Source organism: Thamnophis elegans, chromosome 4 (assembly GCF_009769535.1).
Source record: "Thamnophis elegans isolate rThaEle1 chromosome 4, rThaEle1.pri, whole genome shotgun sequence".
Classification (NCBI taxonomy): Eukaryota; Metazoa; Chordata; class Lepidosauria; order Squamata; family Colubridae; genus Thamnophis; species Thamnophis elegans.
In genome coordinates this window covers 68472889-68490297 of record NC_045544.1, presented here as the reverse complement: position 1 = coordinate 68490297, position 17409 = coordinate 68472889, and the positions used below count along the sequence as shown (strand labels likewise).

Below are 17409 nucleotides of genomic sequence, written 5' to 3'. Positions count from 1 at the left end.
TCACACATACTACAGTGTTTGCAAGGAGAAATAAAATATAATGAAAGAGTCTTTTACAGTCTATAAAATGGCTATGGCAGTAATCTTTGCAACTGCAGATTGGAACATCAATTCTGTTTTGGTTTTGTGGCTGATAAATTCATAAAAACTTGAACTCTTCATATTACCAGCACCTTCCTTGTCTGTTGTTGTCTGACCTCTGAAGGTCTTTGACAGCAAACATTGAAGTTAAAACTGCTTGTTGGAGTCAGAGCAAAGTCTCCAGCAGAAATTTTATGAGTAACTATAATCCAAACAAATTCCAGCTAAGAAATTGGATAAAACAGAGATAATTCAGAAGTTAACATTTGATGATTATAATTTCCTCCTGCTGGGATGGGCAGATGTTTAAAAATGCATGCAGGTAGGCCAGGAATCTGAGCAAGACATGTGATGCATTGCGTGCCAGAAACACTGTCAATTCCAATTTTAAAAGATGTAGTTTTTAATGTAATTCTAAATTCATCAATACAGTGCGGATGCATTGTAATTTAGATGCAGATTTAACATCTCATATAATCAGAAATAAATATTGGAGATGTAACTACACACAGATTTCTTGCATAACTTTTGGAAGTAAGGTAAAGACAACACTTTGGATATGTGTGTTATTGGATAAATTAAGATTATGTTACAGGATATATTATTTCACAGGATGATTTGAAATGTGTACTGCTTTGATGTTTACATAATATTGTGAATTAAATGGAAAAGAATTTTTGTTAAATAAATAAATAAATATTGCAAAAGGGGAAAGGAAGAGGAGGGGAAGGGAATCTATAATGTCTCTCTGTATAGCAGTGCTGTCAAACTTGCGGCCCATGGGCCAGATGTGTCATGCCCTGCCCACTCCCGTTTTAGCGAAGGGGAGAAAAGTTGCGATATGTCACGTGATGACAATGTGTCATTGCAAGTTTGACATCCCTGCTATGTAGGATCTGCTTGATTTTAAAATACTTGGCATGTCACAAAAAATAAATTCCTTCCTTGTGAAAGTAAACAAATGGACAGTTCACTGAAAGAGCTTATAATGGAATGAATTAAGCATTTTAAAACAATATCTGTTTGTATGACTTCTGAGATGAAATAAGACAACTAGAAGTGATTGTTCATAAGTCATGTCAACATATATTGTGCTAATAAGAGACCAAGGTCTCTAGACAGCTACTACAATCCAAGGAGCTCTTTTGTTTATAATTACTACGTAAGGAGGGAAAGACTTCTATTCTCAACAAGAGAACAAAACTCTGAATTCAATAGTCTTTTAATGTCTGAAATGCATATTTTAAATAATTACAACAAAGTCGTTTAGAAAATACAGTAACGCTCTTAATAAAAACAAAAATGGGATAAAAAAAATCTTCTAAAACTGCATATCAAAAACATGTAACAAACATAACAAATTGATGATACCAGTACATACACAAAATGCTTTGAAATAAGATCTATTACAAAAAAGGACTATATTAACAAAATTAGAAGTTATAAAATTCAGCATACTACTGTAGTAGTAATAGAAAGTAATATAGTAATAGAAATGGCTTAATTTTCAAGCATAACTCTAAAGACCTACAATTATAAAAACGTGTTGCAATTAAGTATGCTTGAGTTTAGTAGAGTAGCCCAAAAGCTCAATTCCCCATAAGTATTCTTCCTGATAGCAGCATTTTTACTCCAATTTTTAATGACATTTTCCAGAGTGTATTATATCTGAAAATATTTCTTCTATTGAAAATCCAGGTCTCTCCATACTTGAGATAGAAGCTTGTTAGGAAGTACATTTAAGAATGTAGGTTTTAGGACTAAATTCCTTACAATGATAATCCATACGATTTTGAACTCACATTTTCTTATAAGTTATATTCTAATGCATTTGAGCAACTCTCCTACATTCCAGCATAGTGTTTTATTTGCATTTTATGGTTATTGTACTGAGATCAAACAATGTCTGAGATTAACATTGAACTGGCTTTCTGCCCGCATTATTGTGTGCTATAAAAACTAAAGTATGGTCACTATGCCAAGTGACTTCAATTCATTTAAAGATTAATTTCTGATAATATTTCAAGGCTATCCCTGAAATTATTAATAGATGCTTCATAATATTTTATTATAATATTGTAGAGAATATAAGTACTTTGTAATACCCTGGAGTAGCACTAGTTCTCAAACTGTCTCTGAAAACATGTTTGAACATATTTTCTAATTGCTAGAGGGAATCAGCAATTCCAATTAACGTAATCACTCTTAAAATATTTTAATATATTATCCACATTTGAGATCTAACCACTTCAATTCAAAGGCAGATAGAGATTCTGCATACTCTGAAAAAAAGCACCTATCAAGGATCTTGATAATTCTGTAATTCAAGTACACACTGTTCAGAATACTATTTATCTTAAAATGTGATGCTTTTTGCGGCACACTTAATTAGTATGCTGCTTATAATAGTTTCTCTAAAGTTAAAACACAGGTTGTTGCAAACATTAAGTGATCAGCTTTTGTATCAATCTTCTCAGAAGAGGAAAGATTTGAATGATCCCTAACATGTTAAATAATTTTTAAAATGCAGTCTTAAATCAAGGGAACATACTTCTCAGTCAGAGATTTTGAGACATTATGCCTCCTATTAAATAAGGATTTGAAATGAAGTTACAGATAGGTTTCAGAGTTGTGAGATTTTTTTTTTAAATTTGAGCTTTAAGATCAATTTGATGAAAAGGAATTGTTGCCAGTTGCATATTCTTTCACTGAAGCACCCTCTCCTGCAAGGATCCACAAATGCAAGTTTACATTTTAGTTACCACTCTAATAGCCTAGTTTAAAAAAAGGGAAAGCTTGTTATTGCTATGATAAACTTCCTTGGCCCACTATGCTCCAGGTGAGTTGGGCAATGATGATGAACAACCAGTACAACCTATCTGGAAGACAATAGGCTGAGGAGGAATGGAACTGGGAGCAAAAAACACTTGCTGATCTACCACAATATCTGATCTATATTCTACTTTTATTCTGGCTTTAAAATTATGATAGCAGCACTGACACTGCATTCGTATATACAAATGGATTAGGTATTCCTTATCAGCTCCAGATTTTGTCAACTTTTCAAAAGATACCTTCAGGAAATTTTTCCTTCCTAGCTTCACCAGTTTAAAAAATTATTGTTTGTCCCATCTATATACTTGGCATCTCTTTGCTTTCAGTCTGTATTGGGAAGGGTGTGCTTGTATAGATTCTTCACTTTCATCACTGGGATGGCAGGAAAAAGGCAACAAACCAGGGAGGTTTGGCAATTGCCCATTTTGGCTGTCATCTAGGTGCCAAATTTTAGGGCACACCAGAATTGAAAAGATTTATATGCACAATAAGAGTATAAAATGTATCTTTCCTCATCGTTTTACAATCATTTCTTTCTATAAATTTCTACAATATCTATGCCCAAAGTCAGTGGAGTAGTAGTGAACATCACATCAACCAGGCATTGCAAGTTTTGAAAAAGAAATAATTAGTACAGCTACGGACCTCAGGAAACTAATATTACCAAAGCAAGAGAAAAGACTGATAGGAAGGAACTAGGCAAGTGACTATCAGCTTTTCAAAGTTATACCCAGAAAAACAGTAACAGCGCACTCTGTGCATCAGCATGGCTACTCAAAAGATAAATATAATCATAGGAGGGGCCACAAAATGACTGACTAGGATGCCAAAATGTCTAGAATTGGCTCTCCTGAAAGATGCCCAACAATGCCAACACCTGATGCTATATTTTTATAGTTTATGATTGAAAACATGGCTTATTTCTGTACTGTTCATATATATCTTTGGATATAAAAGTTCCTTCTTCCAGGTGAAGTCATATGAGACTATCCCAGTTCTGATTTGTAGCATCTTCTGCTGGTTTGTTCATGAACAAAGGCAATCTGGAAAGGGGTGGAACAAGACCAAATGCACAGGTACAGACATGGATTATTCCTCGAAGAGGACCTCCCTTTTCCCTCCTATGTTTAATTTCTATACAATTTCCAGTCAGAAATACAGGACAAAGACTGCTAAACAGAAGTAAATGATTATGCAGTTATCCTATATAGCATGCTGATAATTTTCAATGTCCCCTTATTGCTTCAAAAATCTGAGTACTGTAGACTTTGACATCTGTAGATTCATAATTAAAGGTCGTCCTGATCACTACAAAGGGTAAGTTCAGTTTATGCTGTAAAAATAAGTATGTTGTCCTTCCCCTAGAAAAAAAAGCCCTATGCACACCAAAACCCATTCTTGGTTTTCCATATTGTCATTTTTCTCCTTTATATGTTTTTCTGATAGGCTCCATGGCCTCTTTTTGGCCATTCCTTCTCCACCCACTTCTGCAGTAGTTTTTCAATATCAACCCTTTGATATAATTTACAGAGATCAATCAGCTGCTCCACAGTTCTGTCACTGTTCCGTAACAAAAATTCCAAGGTGGGACTCTGTTGTTTTTGTTCCAGAAAGCACAACTCATCATAAGTCATTCCCCATTTGCTTGCAAAGTTTCTCCAGTTTTTCACTGTCGGGTGGGATGGATCCAATTTGATCCTCATCATATACAGCAAGTCTTCATCATTTAGTAGGTCACTGATGGTTGGCTGGTGAAATGTACACAAAGAGCAAGAGCCATTTTCTGTACATGACTTCTTCAAAGCTAGAATTACAATTATATTAGGGAGTTATTCTACTGTTTTCTGGCAGATAAAACTCTATGACATGCTTCAGATGTAATGAGCCTTGTTCATGATGATTTAGACTGTATTCTGCTTCGTTTCCCCATTTCCCCACCCTCTCTGCCTCTTTTGCATGTCCATTTGAAGCAAATCTTTTTTGCTTCTTAAACTACAGTTTCCCATTTAAAATGATATTCTGGCTATAAAATTGGCTCATTATATCTGCACTGAACCATTGTTTGCTATGTGCTCTCCAAACTAAAGAAGGCACTGATCTTTAGTACACAAATGTGAAAAAGAACCATGTAACAAAATGACTTATGCAAAAAATGAGTGTGAAAGGTATTGTATAATTATACATAAAGAAAAAGGAAACTGCAGAGAATGTAGTAAAAGAATTCAAGGACCAGTTATGATGTCAGAGAAAATGCAAGGTGATTTTGATGACAATAAGCAGCAGAATGGAACTAAGAATAAAAACAATGAAATGACTTGGAATGAAAGGGAAGCGAGGGAATGCTGGAATGATTGTTTTAGAGATTTGCATTTGCTTTCTACAGTAATAATTCCAAGTATCCTACTTACAACAACAAGAACAACAAAAAGTGGAATCAGATAATAAATATATTTTGGAAATGTGCAGAAAGTTACCTGTAGGTGAATCACCAGCACTACTTTGAGTGTCATCATCTTCTTCTGGCTACAAACAAATACAGCCCTGTATTAATGTCATGATATGAATTTAATTTAACAAATTATGCACCTTGAATTTAGAAAAATGTGTCATTAATATATCTCAAGGATTGGAAAGGTCAAACCATTAAAAAAAACCTAAATACTTTGAAGAAGCTGTATTTCTATAGAGGAAGATTATCATAAAAGAGAGGCACTTAATTCCTGAGTTCAGAAGGATTTTATCGTGGTAAGATAGATTTGAACAATCTGCAGCAGATGCTTTTGCTATTACAAAAAACCAACACGCTTAGATGAAGAGATTTCTCCCCTCCCGCTCTTATTGCAGCTTTAAAGATGAAAGCAGGTGGGGTTTTTCCCTTGAGATATTTTCAGTAAAGTACAGTTGGCTTTTGTATAGCGTCATTCACCTGAGAGTATCACAGAGCACTCTGGAATAGATCATAAACTGTGCATGCAAATACAGGTAAACTATGTAGTTATATAATATGCTGTAACCAGACACCTTTACTTACCTACACTTAACTGCATTAGTACATCCATTCCAAAGAAGCCACATAGATAATTTATGTGGCAAGGCCATGACAACCATGCATACAATTCCTAATCTGCCTTTTGAGCTTGATCACAATTTGGAGAGAAGGCAGGGAGAAACCTAACACCTTCAACTTAAACCGTTTACATTTCATTTTCAATTGTACCAGGCATATTGTTTCTGCAGTATCAGCTATGCTAAATATTGTATACTTTATGCCTAGTTTTCCAAAATATTATACATGGAACAGTTTTTTCCTCTTTTTTTCTTTTTGTTACATATTTTCTTTTTATTTTCATATGACTTCTTTTAGTTCCAGCAAAGCAGGATGCCGAATGAGTCAAAATGAGGGCAATGTCAGTCTTTAAATGGCATGTTTATTTTTAAATTTTCTTTTATTTTATCACCAAAGATAAAATACAAAACAGAAAAAGAAAAATGCCACATTAACAAAAATCCAAAATTAAACAGAGAAAAAACATTGTGTACAAAAAAAAATCTTTTGATTCTAATTTTAAACATAAAAAAATCCATCTCAGCTGAATGCTGAAAGATACATAAAAAAACAATATGTTCTCCTCCCTTTATGTATAAGGTCCACAAATAATTATAAATCATTAAAAATGTTTCCATCCACTCCAGTCTTTAAGTGGCATGTAGAATAACAGAATAATTTATTTGGAAGGGACCTTAGAGGTCTTGTAGTCCAACCCACTGCTCAGGCAGGTAACCCTACCATTACATCCAGAACTTCTGGAGACAAGTAGTTCCACTATCTCAAAACAGAGTGAGACAAGGACCCAGAATGAGCATGGTCACTGACAAAATCTAAAATATAATATGAAAAATACAATTAAAGCAAGGTAAAGAGCTTATTTACTTGAGACTTCAACAGATATAGATTATCTAGATTTAAGCATAATATTGAATTAGAATTGTAGTGATGATTCAGTTGGGAAACTGAGCACAGGAAGTGGAAAGCAGAGAATAACTTGATGAGAGGGAGGTAAAAAGGGCATTGTGAGCCCCCATTTGGGACCTGGCAAGGCTGCTGGAGATCCATGAAATTGGGATTTTTCAATCAGAATCATTCATCTGGCAATATGATAGTATGAAATATGGAAATGCAGGGCCAGAATTAAAGAGGGAGTATTAAGAAAATAGAGAAGAGACAATAACACAAGTTATAGAAGCAGGAATATAACACAAGAGTTAACACTGCAATATATTTATTTTATTTTCAGTGTTAAGACTTAAACAGAATTACTTCATGCACACTAAAGAGAAAATATTAGATGATTTCAATAATGCTGATGTTTCCAGGACACAAAAATCATACACTGCAGCTTGTTCACTTTGCACAGATTGCAAAGGTAACTAAACTAAGCAATATTTATAAAAAGTAAAGTTTTTATTTGTCTTAGAATTATAATTTTTATCAGATGTATCCAAATTTCCTTAATTTTTATTCAGTTTGATAATAAAAAACAAAACCAAATTACTATCCATTTGTGGGATAGTATATACCATCCAAGGTACAATTGCATTGAGAGATTATTAACTATAAAGCATTACATTTAACAATTTTCTTAAAGAAATGCTTCTTAATAAATTGCAAGACCAGACAAAACTACAAATTTGTCTCACATGTGAGGGAAGGTAAGAAAATCCAGTCTTGCCTAAAGGCAGAATATGGATTCTGCACATGTATTTCACTACTTAAGGGAAAAGAAAGAAGAGGTTGCAGCCAGAATAAGAATTTGCAATGCTTGAATCAAAATACAGCCAAAAAGGTGTTAAGTAAAATAACTAGGAATCAAAGCAGTTTGGTTGCCTTCTAGTCCTAAACTGTAATGTGGTGATTGCCTTTGGCTTGGGGCAAAATGTTGAACCCATACAATTGTGGTTTTAACAACAGACTGTTGTTGCAATTAGCCTGTGGCCTATGGAAATGTATGAATGCGGTCAATAAGTTGCCAATGCTGCAAACTTTTCATGCCTAGGTTTGCATTTCCTCAAGGACTTCTTAGTATAACATGAATCTCCTATCTCTTAAGTTCTTAGTTAGGGCTCTCTCTGGGTATTTATTTACTAAAATATCATCTACTCTTGTGGTCTATTCTTCCTGTCCTAGACAGTTTATAACATATGGACTAAATCATTAATACAATAATAAAATCCACCCAATAAAACAAGAAATAATAAACAAACCAATTTAAAATTATTTTTAAAAACCCCATAGTTGCCGTCATGTAAGTCTGAACTCTCTCTTTAAAGACTATTTTCTTGTTTTCTATCATTTGATAGGTGCACTCCTAACTTTGGGACAAGTTATTTCAGAGGGAGGATTTAGTATAAGAAAATCTATCTTGACTCCCAGCCCCACCCCCCGATTTCTTTCAGGATGGGTACCCAGGCTTCCCTTCTTTATTTGATAGTATATGTCAGGCAGATTCTACATGAAGTAGATGGTTTTGAAGATAACAAGGGGCCAAACTGTAGTATGCCTTTCCTTCACTGAAAGCAAAGTAAATAAGGAAGTAAGTAAGTAAAATCTTATTACGGTCGAAGACCAGCAATACACATTAGTTTTTACACTATATTAAAAAATACTAACATTAAAATATAATTAAAAAGTATTGACATTAAAAGTGGATAATAACATAATGGTTCAACTGAAAGCAAAAAATATCTAAAATTCAGGATATTTTTCATGGTGTCTTCTGCCCTTTTTCCAGATTGAACCTGAGTTTGAAATTAAACTTTCAGCACTGACTTACAGTAAACTGGAGAACAATACTGAAAAGTCTAAATGTTGATAAATAACAATAAATAATATTGACAAATATTCTAATAGGATCAATAACATTTCAATTACCTGGTGTATCAAGCCAGAATCTGATGTTAGGCTTGTAATGTTAATGGATGAAATTTCCAAAGTCACTTTTTCTGTTTGGTATTCTTCATCTACAAGGCAAATATTCTTCAATGTTAGTCAGGTTTGGATCTCTTGATCAACATATTTCTAAAAAGGTTCTGTAATTCAGAAAGATTACAATGCCAATTCAAGTAATGTATCAGGGCAAGAAAGAAAGCTACAGGCATATTGTTCCATTCATAAAATTTAGCATAACCAGTGACGACTTGCCTAAAATTCTACATACCTAAGATTGCAGAAGGAACTAACCTGTGGGCACATTATCAACCATTGGCTTCCAGAAAGGATGTATTGAATGAAAGCCCTGTGTATATACAGAGTAAGTGAGGAATTGCTAGTCTCTATTATGCTAATCCTCTTTCCCCTGAAATAAAATACCATACATCCCTCTTCCAAACCATTTGATATGTCACACTTGCCTGCTAGTCACCAACCAATTACATTAAAATCATCATTTTATAACAGGCTCCCATATGAGTTGCAACAATTATTAATGATAACATTTATCTGAAATGTCATGTAACATTTTACTGGCTTCATTCCTGAATATCCGGTTATCATTAACAGTTACAAGAACAAAGCCAGATATTTTAAACTACTACTCTCATCAAATCCAGAGCAATTTCAGGTCTAAGTATAGCAGAAAGAGAAGAAGAAGAAGATGGGAAAGAAGAAAGAGAAATTGCTGCTGAGACAAACCTTGTAAAGATCAATCTTTCTCAAACTTGCCACAGTTGGAATTCACTCCAAGAATTCTAAAAACTGTCATGGTGTGTGAGCAATTTTGAGAACTTTAAGTCCAAACAACTCGAAATGCCCAGATCCGGGAAAGCTAATGTTAGACTGTAACTTCTAGAATACTCAGTCTGCATATCTACATGATACCACAGGAGAAGACATCCGTAGTTATATCTTCTTTTTCATAGTAATCATCTTAAGTCTACCTTCTAGAACATGTATTATATTCCAAGTAATTTAATAAACATTGTTACAATGACAATTGTTACAAAAACAAAATATTTAAAAACCTTAGTTAGAGAATACTGCTTTATCAGAATAAACATTCTTATTTTTATTTTCCATTCCATAGACAAAGGAAATTTCTTCAAAATAATTATCTCTCTTTAAGTTTCTCTCTTGCTATTGTTTGGTTGTTTATTGATTTATTTTGGATACCATCCATACGTATTTTTAGAGTAAGTTGAGTTGAATTAGCAAGGACCAGATCTAAAACATGACTAAATTTTGTGCTGTATATCTGGACAAAAAAAATAAGTTCCACAATTACATGAATAGACTGATGATGTTCCTTCTGCCTTTATTGCTTCACACTGTATTGATTCCTACTTTGGCAGGATCTCCTAGTTTCCTGTAGATACTTTCGGTATCAGAATGAAATAAGAAAACAGAGGATCCATATGCAATCTTTTGGCTCCAGCTAATTTTTGGTTCCCAAATATTCTTCTGTGCTGGATGTCAGAGAAAGTATATATTGAATGTTGAATGTTTATTTTATTTATATGCCGCCCTTTTCCCCCCGAAGGGGATTCAGGGCGGCTCACAACTCAACCAACCATATTGTTATTGCTTACCCATTGCTTTCTTATAAGTGTGCTTCAAATGTTCATGTATGCTTTTAAACATAAATGGCAAATATGGACAGATTCCAAACAGAATCCTCCAGAAGTGCAGATGACTAGTTTGGGTAAGAAGCATGCCCTCAGTGTTACTATCTATTCCCTCAATTTTAGTAGCTGGCCATGCAGGATTATTGGAAACTTAATACCTTAAGAAGATCCCTAAGAGTGAAAGAATTGCATGAATATATAAATTATATTCACAACTTGCAAAAAATCACCAAAAGGCTCAACTTCTGAAATAAAACAAAAGTCTAGGATACATGGTTCTGAAAGGTGAACTGACTTTAAATAAAAAGGAACAAGTTATTGATGTGGGATATTTGCAGATAACTACTGCTATATGCTTAGGATAGATTCATGAGGCAAAAATAGTATTCAATGGAAAATTCCAAGTACTGCAAAGCATAAGAATTCACCTTATGGAGATGTAAAAGAATATATATTGAATCCTCAAAGAAATAGAGGTAAAACTTTCACCAAAGTGACTTTATACAAAGTCTTAGCCCTGATAAATGACTTTAGGTTGTAGAGATCCAAGGCAGGTTAATCCCCATTTATCTTTCTACTGAACCAAGAAATGTCAGGAACATTATAATTGTTCCTTTTAGTATGAATTCCTGAAATTCCAGGCACCCCAGAGAAAATGTGGGATAAATGAATTATTCCCATTTGTAACTGAGTGTTGAACTTAGTGGTATAATACGTACAGTATGTCCTATGATCATACACAGAAATTAATAGGACTGTAGTGTTTTCCTAAATTGACAATACATAAAACATCATGTGCTTAGGAGAAGGAACAATATCTACAAAAATTGTCTGATTGTCATCGTGGCACCTTTTAGATTTTGGTCAGTATCATCTGTGCGGTCTGGTTATCTCTTATATAAGGTGTACAATATGAGAGTCTTCGAGAGGAGCAAGTCCTGGATTAAGGATGATCCTTCTGAGCACAGACTGAAATTACATTAATCTTGCTGCTGCTGTTATCCATCTGTCTACTGATGAGGCCCACCCATCAAAGAGAGTGTTTTCAATACAATTTGTAAAGTTCTGAAAAATTCTTCATGAGAAAGACTAACAGACTTCAGCAAGCCAAGCACAAGAAAGAGAGCCATTAAGTGTCTTGCTGTTGGCTTGGTATTTCATACTTACTGACCTGCCGCTTAGAGATAATATAACCTTCAGAAGAAAATAGTCCTGATGCCCTTTGTTTATCCTGTGGGAGATGACAGAACAGTAAGGCTATTGTCTTTTATAGGAAACAATGATGTTAGCTAGATAAGCCTAAAGGATGTAGAGCCAAAAAAGACAAAGCTGCTGTGGAATAGTTACTGTGGTTCTTTAAATCAGATTTCTTTCCCTCATGAGCCACAAGGTTTTTTTTCTTGACTTGGACTGAAATGGGTTTATAGCTAAATGCTTAAATAAAATGTGTAGTTCCTTCCATCAGTTCTTTATATTGTATAACATCAATGGAACAGAAATTAATCAATGCTGTGTGCCCTTTGCAGATTAAAAATAGAACTGAGTATGATAACTCAGCATCCAGAGTAATCTGGAAACAGGCTTTTAAAAAAAGTAAATAAATAAACCAGCAACCTAAGCATCTGTAAGCATCAAATGGAATATTAGATCATCCATACCCTTTGAGTGAATAATCCCCATATCTAATGGCACGGATAATTGCAATAAAATGAAATTTGTTTTCTAACATCAATGCTGTGTACTAATTGCCTACATTCAGGTGCACTGTGATTAAGGTTGCTTGTTCTGAGGCAGGAGAAGATGAGATGGAATGTTGATACTGAACTTCAAACAAGCTTGGCTCACCACCTCCATGAGGTGGTATCAAAACTGGAAGATGGGCCCGGATAGAAAGCGATCATGCCTCAGCTGGCATGTTACAAGAAAGAAATTTGATGGTCCAGGCTGCATGGCTTGATTATACAACGTATCAAACAAAGGTAAGGGGTCTGTTAATGAAACTGCTGAATTTCCTATAGAGAAGGTGATTCAGATAACTTTAATAGCATGAGGAGGCAATGGAAACAATTATCACAAATTATGTTGTTCCATATGAAATAAGATATGCATTCTGACAGTGGAGACAGAGAATATCTATCAACACCAGAAATTTTATGATTGGGAAAGTTTATACATATATGAAGTTTATATATAAGTATATATTAGAAATTAATTTAAAAAATTGACTGTGACACTGACTGACTCAATACAGATAGTATGAGAACAGAAACTCCTACAGGTAAGAGAAGCAGAAGAAAGTAGCTTTCTGAGGAAAAGTAGCATGGGTCAGTGAAATTGCGTCCTTCAGGGTAGGTAGTCGACTATCTCCCATACAAGATTACTTTACAAATAACTCAAGGCAACTTACCTAATAATCCTTCTTCCTGCTACTTTCTCCACAACAACAACCCTCTGAGATGAATTGGGCTGAAAGAATGATTGGCCCAAGGTCACCCAGCCATCTTTTATATCTAATGCAGGACTTGAGTTCACATTCTTCTGGTTTCAAGCCCAGTGTCAATTAGACCAAACAATATCTCTGGTGATGGAATTGAGCTACTAAGATGAAAATGAACGAAGGAGAGAAAACCATAAGATATGTTCTTAATTGATGGCTTCTTGACCTTAGAAGATTTTGAAGATCTCAGAGTTAATAAAAGCTGGGAATTTCAGCAAATATATCTGGAGTCAGTTCTAGAAAATTATGTCCCTATGAAGGGACATAATAGATTCTCTATTGTGTCATGTCATATCTAATCAAGTTTCATATTACAATATTTTTTAAAAAAAATAAGAACTGCAATCATTGTCGGTTTCTATTTTTACCTTTGGGTAATGCTGTATCTTGGACAGGATACTTTTCTATCTGTTCAGACAAAAAGAAGAAGCATATTTTTATATAATTATTTTAGATACATTTTGAAACACCAATTATTTTGACCTATTAAGTTCTTTGTTCTGCTGAATTTGTAACCTCCCAAGCCAAATACAGTCTCCCAGCTCTTCACTGAGCTTGCCAAGTATTCAACAATTCGCATACAGTATTTATCCAGTCCCAAGTAGGAGTAGGAATCAATGAAGATTTATCAAGCCCCTTATCTGAAAGTTTAGCAGAAATTATGAAAAACTTGGGATGGGTCTGCCGGTAAAGATGACAATCTCTCACCAAATCCTCCTCCCTCCTTCAGAATCTTTCACTGAATGATTTCCAACACTTTCATCCTTATAAGATTTTGAAGCTAATACTTTAAAGAAAATAATCCTTGAGGAACAACTTCATTAAAGTTGTTCATGTCATGAATTCATGACATAGTGCAAATAATAAAACCACTACAAGGGTTCTCGAACAAATCTTGGATAATGACTCCAACTGCATCTCTCACCACTGAGTTTTTTGGTTACAACTCTTTTTTATCCACACAAACCAATCTCTGAATCAACAGAACACTCTAAATATGAATCAGTGCTTAGTTATGGTCATTTTCCTTCTTGATTACAGAAATTAACACATACTAACTGCCTTGTTTCTAGTTGTTACCATTTCAAGTAATATCACCAAAAATAGCTGGTTGTTGCATAAAAAAGAGTGCACTAGCATCACTCATTCTTTATTGAGACATATGTAACTGAATGAAACAGGCATTAACTTCCCATTACAACACTTTCTTATTATTAAAAAACAGTCAGAATTCTATAGTTTTTAGAAATCTGAAACTCAGAAGTAACTTAACTAAATATTATCTTCCCCAGCACTTCATGCTATTTGTGTGGCAAGCTAATTAACTATTTGGGAAGATCACAAAGGAAATGATTGGATGGTCATGTCCCTGGACTTATTTCAGAGCCTGTATCTTGTCACATCTTAATTACTGAACTTTTCTGTGAGTATGAAATAGTATGTACTATAATAGCAACCAACAAGTAAAATAAGTAAATTAATAACCAAGTTAGTGGAAGTAATGTTTCCTTTGAATCAGTCTCAATTTCTGATAGATGTAGTTTTATTTTCAACATAAAAATGTTGCCAATACCTTTTAGTAGGATGTTTCTTCAACTTCCCATTGTAATCCACAATCCTTCCATTTTCTGGTAACCCTCATCCAAATGTTAACCAGCTCTCACTCTGCTTAAGCTTTTCAAACTTAGTCAAAGTCAGTTAGGTAAAATCACTTAGCTGGGCAACTAGCCAGTTCAACACATTCACAAAAGACAGTACTTACATTTTCTGAGGATAAAGTGCTAGGGTCAGTGTCTTCTACTGGTTCTTTAGTTGCTTGATCTGATGGGGAAAAGCCAAAAAGGGGCTTAAGCTTACAGTCATCAACATTTTAGAGATATTTATTTATTTATACTTTGATTGCTTACTAATTACATACACAGTCATTTTGCTGCAAACCCCACAAAAGAGGTTCATATCCTTGTTTATCCCAATTGGGTGAACATCCTTTAAAAAATGGCTTGCTCTTGTATGTTCTTGCATATGTTCATGACAGATGATCATTTGTCAGTTCAAATATAACAACCTTGCTCAATAAACACAAGTCTAAAAGCCATATTAAATTTAAAAAACAGGAAAATTTATTATAGTTTATTTCACAAATGGTTTTAATTTACATTAATCTTCTAAACTATTTGAGTATATAAAAATCAGCATAAAATATCTTGAAACCATTTAAGTTGTTCATTCACATTTCATTTATACTATGTATTTCAGTTTTCAATAAGTTCTATAAAAAGGGTGTCAGTTATCCTACATTAAATACTTGATTTTCCTCCTTAAAAAGTGCAAATTATAATATCCTTTTTCCCACTTTAAAGTGGTAGATTTTTTTTCCTGCTGAAGGATATAAAGTTGAATTCACAAAAGTTATAGCATAAGGCAACCTTTTATAACAATTTCGCTACACTTCAGAGGGATGCTGCAGGGCTTAATTTATTTAGCATTTGAGTGAATGATTCATCAGACTTTGAGAATATGAGGCGCTCCAAAAAGACTTTAAAAAAACTCAAAAGTCATTCTCAATACAAAGCCTAAAATACGAAGAAGGGGAACACTGAGACTCTTTCAAAACCGAATCCGTGTGCCTCTTGTCAGTACGCGGTGGGTAATTTCGAGGAACAAAATCTCAAATCGGAGAAGTCAGGGGACAAAGACTTTCATCTAAGAAGAACGCTGCCTTTGCCAGAAATAGCAACGTAGCAATGCAAGTAGTCATGCTAAATAATACGAGAGGCAGAGAGCTGCTCGCCTTTGGCAGAATCCCGCCAACGAAGAGAAGCTCCACAAAGCCGGTGGGAGGATCAGTGTCCACCCAGGGAATCCGCCCGCCCCCCTTCCTCCCCCCGCACTGCAAAGGCCACTCCAGGGTCCCGCCTCCCTTGCTCTGCCCGGCCCTCTTTCCGGTGCCCGCAGTGCCCGTCCGCAAAGGGCGCGCAGCCCACTGTTCCCGTGCCTCTGCACTGAGGCGCGGGCGCCCGTTGCCGAAGACTTAGGCGACGCGGGTTTTTTACCTTCGGGCGGAGCGATGGCGGGAGCAGCCATTGGGGGCGAGGAGGTCGGCCAAGCCGTGGTGAGCTGAAGGGCTTTGGCACCTGCGATCGGCCCGCCGTTCCCCTCTCGGACCCTGCCGCTTTCTCCTACTACTTCCTAGTTAGCTACCGCTGGGCGCTTCTACGCTTCCCCCTCCTGTAGGGCGAGAGAAACCTTGGAAGGGAGCGGAAGCTGCAGGTAAAGCCCGAGCGAGCAGGGGAAGAAGCCTCTGCGGGGCGGGGGAGATACGCTTTCCCCACCCCTCAAAGCCACGGCGGTCTGCCTAAGCGTGTTTTCTCCCAAGCTTTTCCCAGCTCGATCGGCGACTTCTCAAAAAACATGCGTGGCCCCTGAAAAAATGCCTTGTAGCATCCGTTTTCCCCAGGCAAAGCGGAGTATCTTAACTGACTTGCAGATTGTCCACCTGGAGGAGTAAAATTCAGGATTAGAAATAGTCACTGAAAACAATCCCTCCTTTTGATAAAGTACAGGTAGTCCTCGAGTTACAACATTTCACTTAGTGACCATTCAAAGTTACAACGACATGAGAAAAGTGTCTTATGACTTATTTCTGAGGACACACTTAGGACTGATGCAGCATCCCCATGGTCATGTGATTTACATTCAGATCTTGACAACTGACTCACTTTTATGATGGATGTAGTGTCCCAGAATCATGTGATCCCCTTTTGCGACCTTCAGATAAGGGAAGCTTAACAGCTGTTTTACTAGTTGAAGAACTGCAGTGATTCACTTAAGAAATGGGACGAGGAAAGTCGTAAAATGGAGCAAAACTCATCTAACAAATTTCTCACTTAGCAACATAAATTTTGGGCTCAGTTGTGGTCGTAAGTTGAGGACTACCCGTATATGAAGTGTTATCATTGTTAACCTTTAACACTGAATAATGTTATAAAATGTTTTTGCTTAGCCTGCAACCTGAAATATATCTGTGACTAAGATCTCATTGATCTGGCTGAGTTGAGTTCTCAGTAGCCATAGGACTGTGTTGTAAGAAATATAAGAACCTTTCAAAAACAAACTTTTTAAGAACATACTTAGAGTTTGCAATTGAAATACCTGCCTACAGGGCTTGTAATTTTAAATATTTCTGCTTACATCGGGTTTTCCCAAAAAATGTTTCATAGCATTCTCACACCAGTTTTCTCAAAACATTGATTTCATATAGATGATTAATAATTCTAAAGATTTTTTTATCAGCATCAAAAACAATATGTAATAAATTGTGCAATCAAATGGTCATTAATATGAGCCTGATAATTTGCAGTCATAAGGCCTTTCTGAAC

The 17409-nt window shown here is 35.4% G+C and overlaps 2 protein-coding genes across 2 annotated transcripts in view; one reads left to right on the top strand and one right to left on the bottom strand.

The window, feature by feature from the left end:
• Window positions 1-1363: 1363 nt before the first annotated feature.
• Window positions 1364-16296, bottom strand: EDARADD (EDAR associated death domain). The gene is made up of 6 exons (XM_032215051.1): window positions 16084-16296; window positions 14793-14851; window positions 13399-13438; window positions 8846-8934; window positions 5391-5439; window positions 1364-4720 (listed from the first exon to the last, which is right to left on the bottom strand). Exons 1-6 carry the CDS (start codon window positions 16112-16114, stop codon window positions 4344-4346), a joined length of 645 nt encoding a protein of 214 aa, XP_032070942.1. The 5' UTR covers window positions 16115-16296; the 3' UTR covers window positions 1364-4343.
• ERO1B (endoplasmic reticulum oxidoreductase 1 beta) overlaps window positions 15977-17409 on the top strand; it is a 48111-nt gene continuing 46678 nt past the window's right edge. Inside the window, exon 1 of the mRNA XM_032215050.1 lies at window positions 15977-16142. Coding sequence (XP_032070941.1) covers window positions 16098-16142 — 45 coding nt within the window. The 5' untranslated portion in view covers window positions 15977-16097. The remainder of the gene's footprint in view (window positions 16143-17409) is intronic.

Bases quoted from the DNA above. Each gene is read 5' to 3' on its own strand.
- EDARADD (XM_032215051.1), bottom strand. From the start codon at position 16,114: ATGGCTGCTCCCGCCATCGCTCCGCCCGAAG. The intron at 8,935-13,398 runs GTAAAAATAGAA...TTTGCCTTGTAG, and splicing joins AGATACAGCATTACCCAAAG to ATGAAGAATACCAAACAGAA. The intron at 4,721-5,390 runs GTAACTTTCTGC...TTGTAATTCTAG, and splicing joins TGCTGGTGATTCACCTACAG to CTTTGAAGAAGTCATGTACA.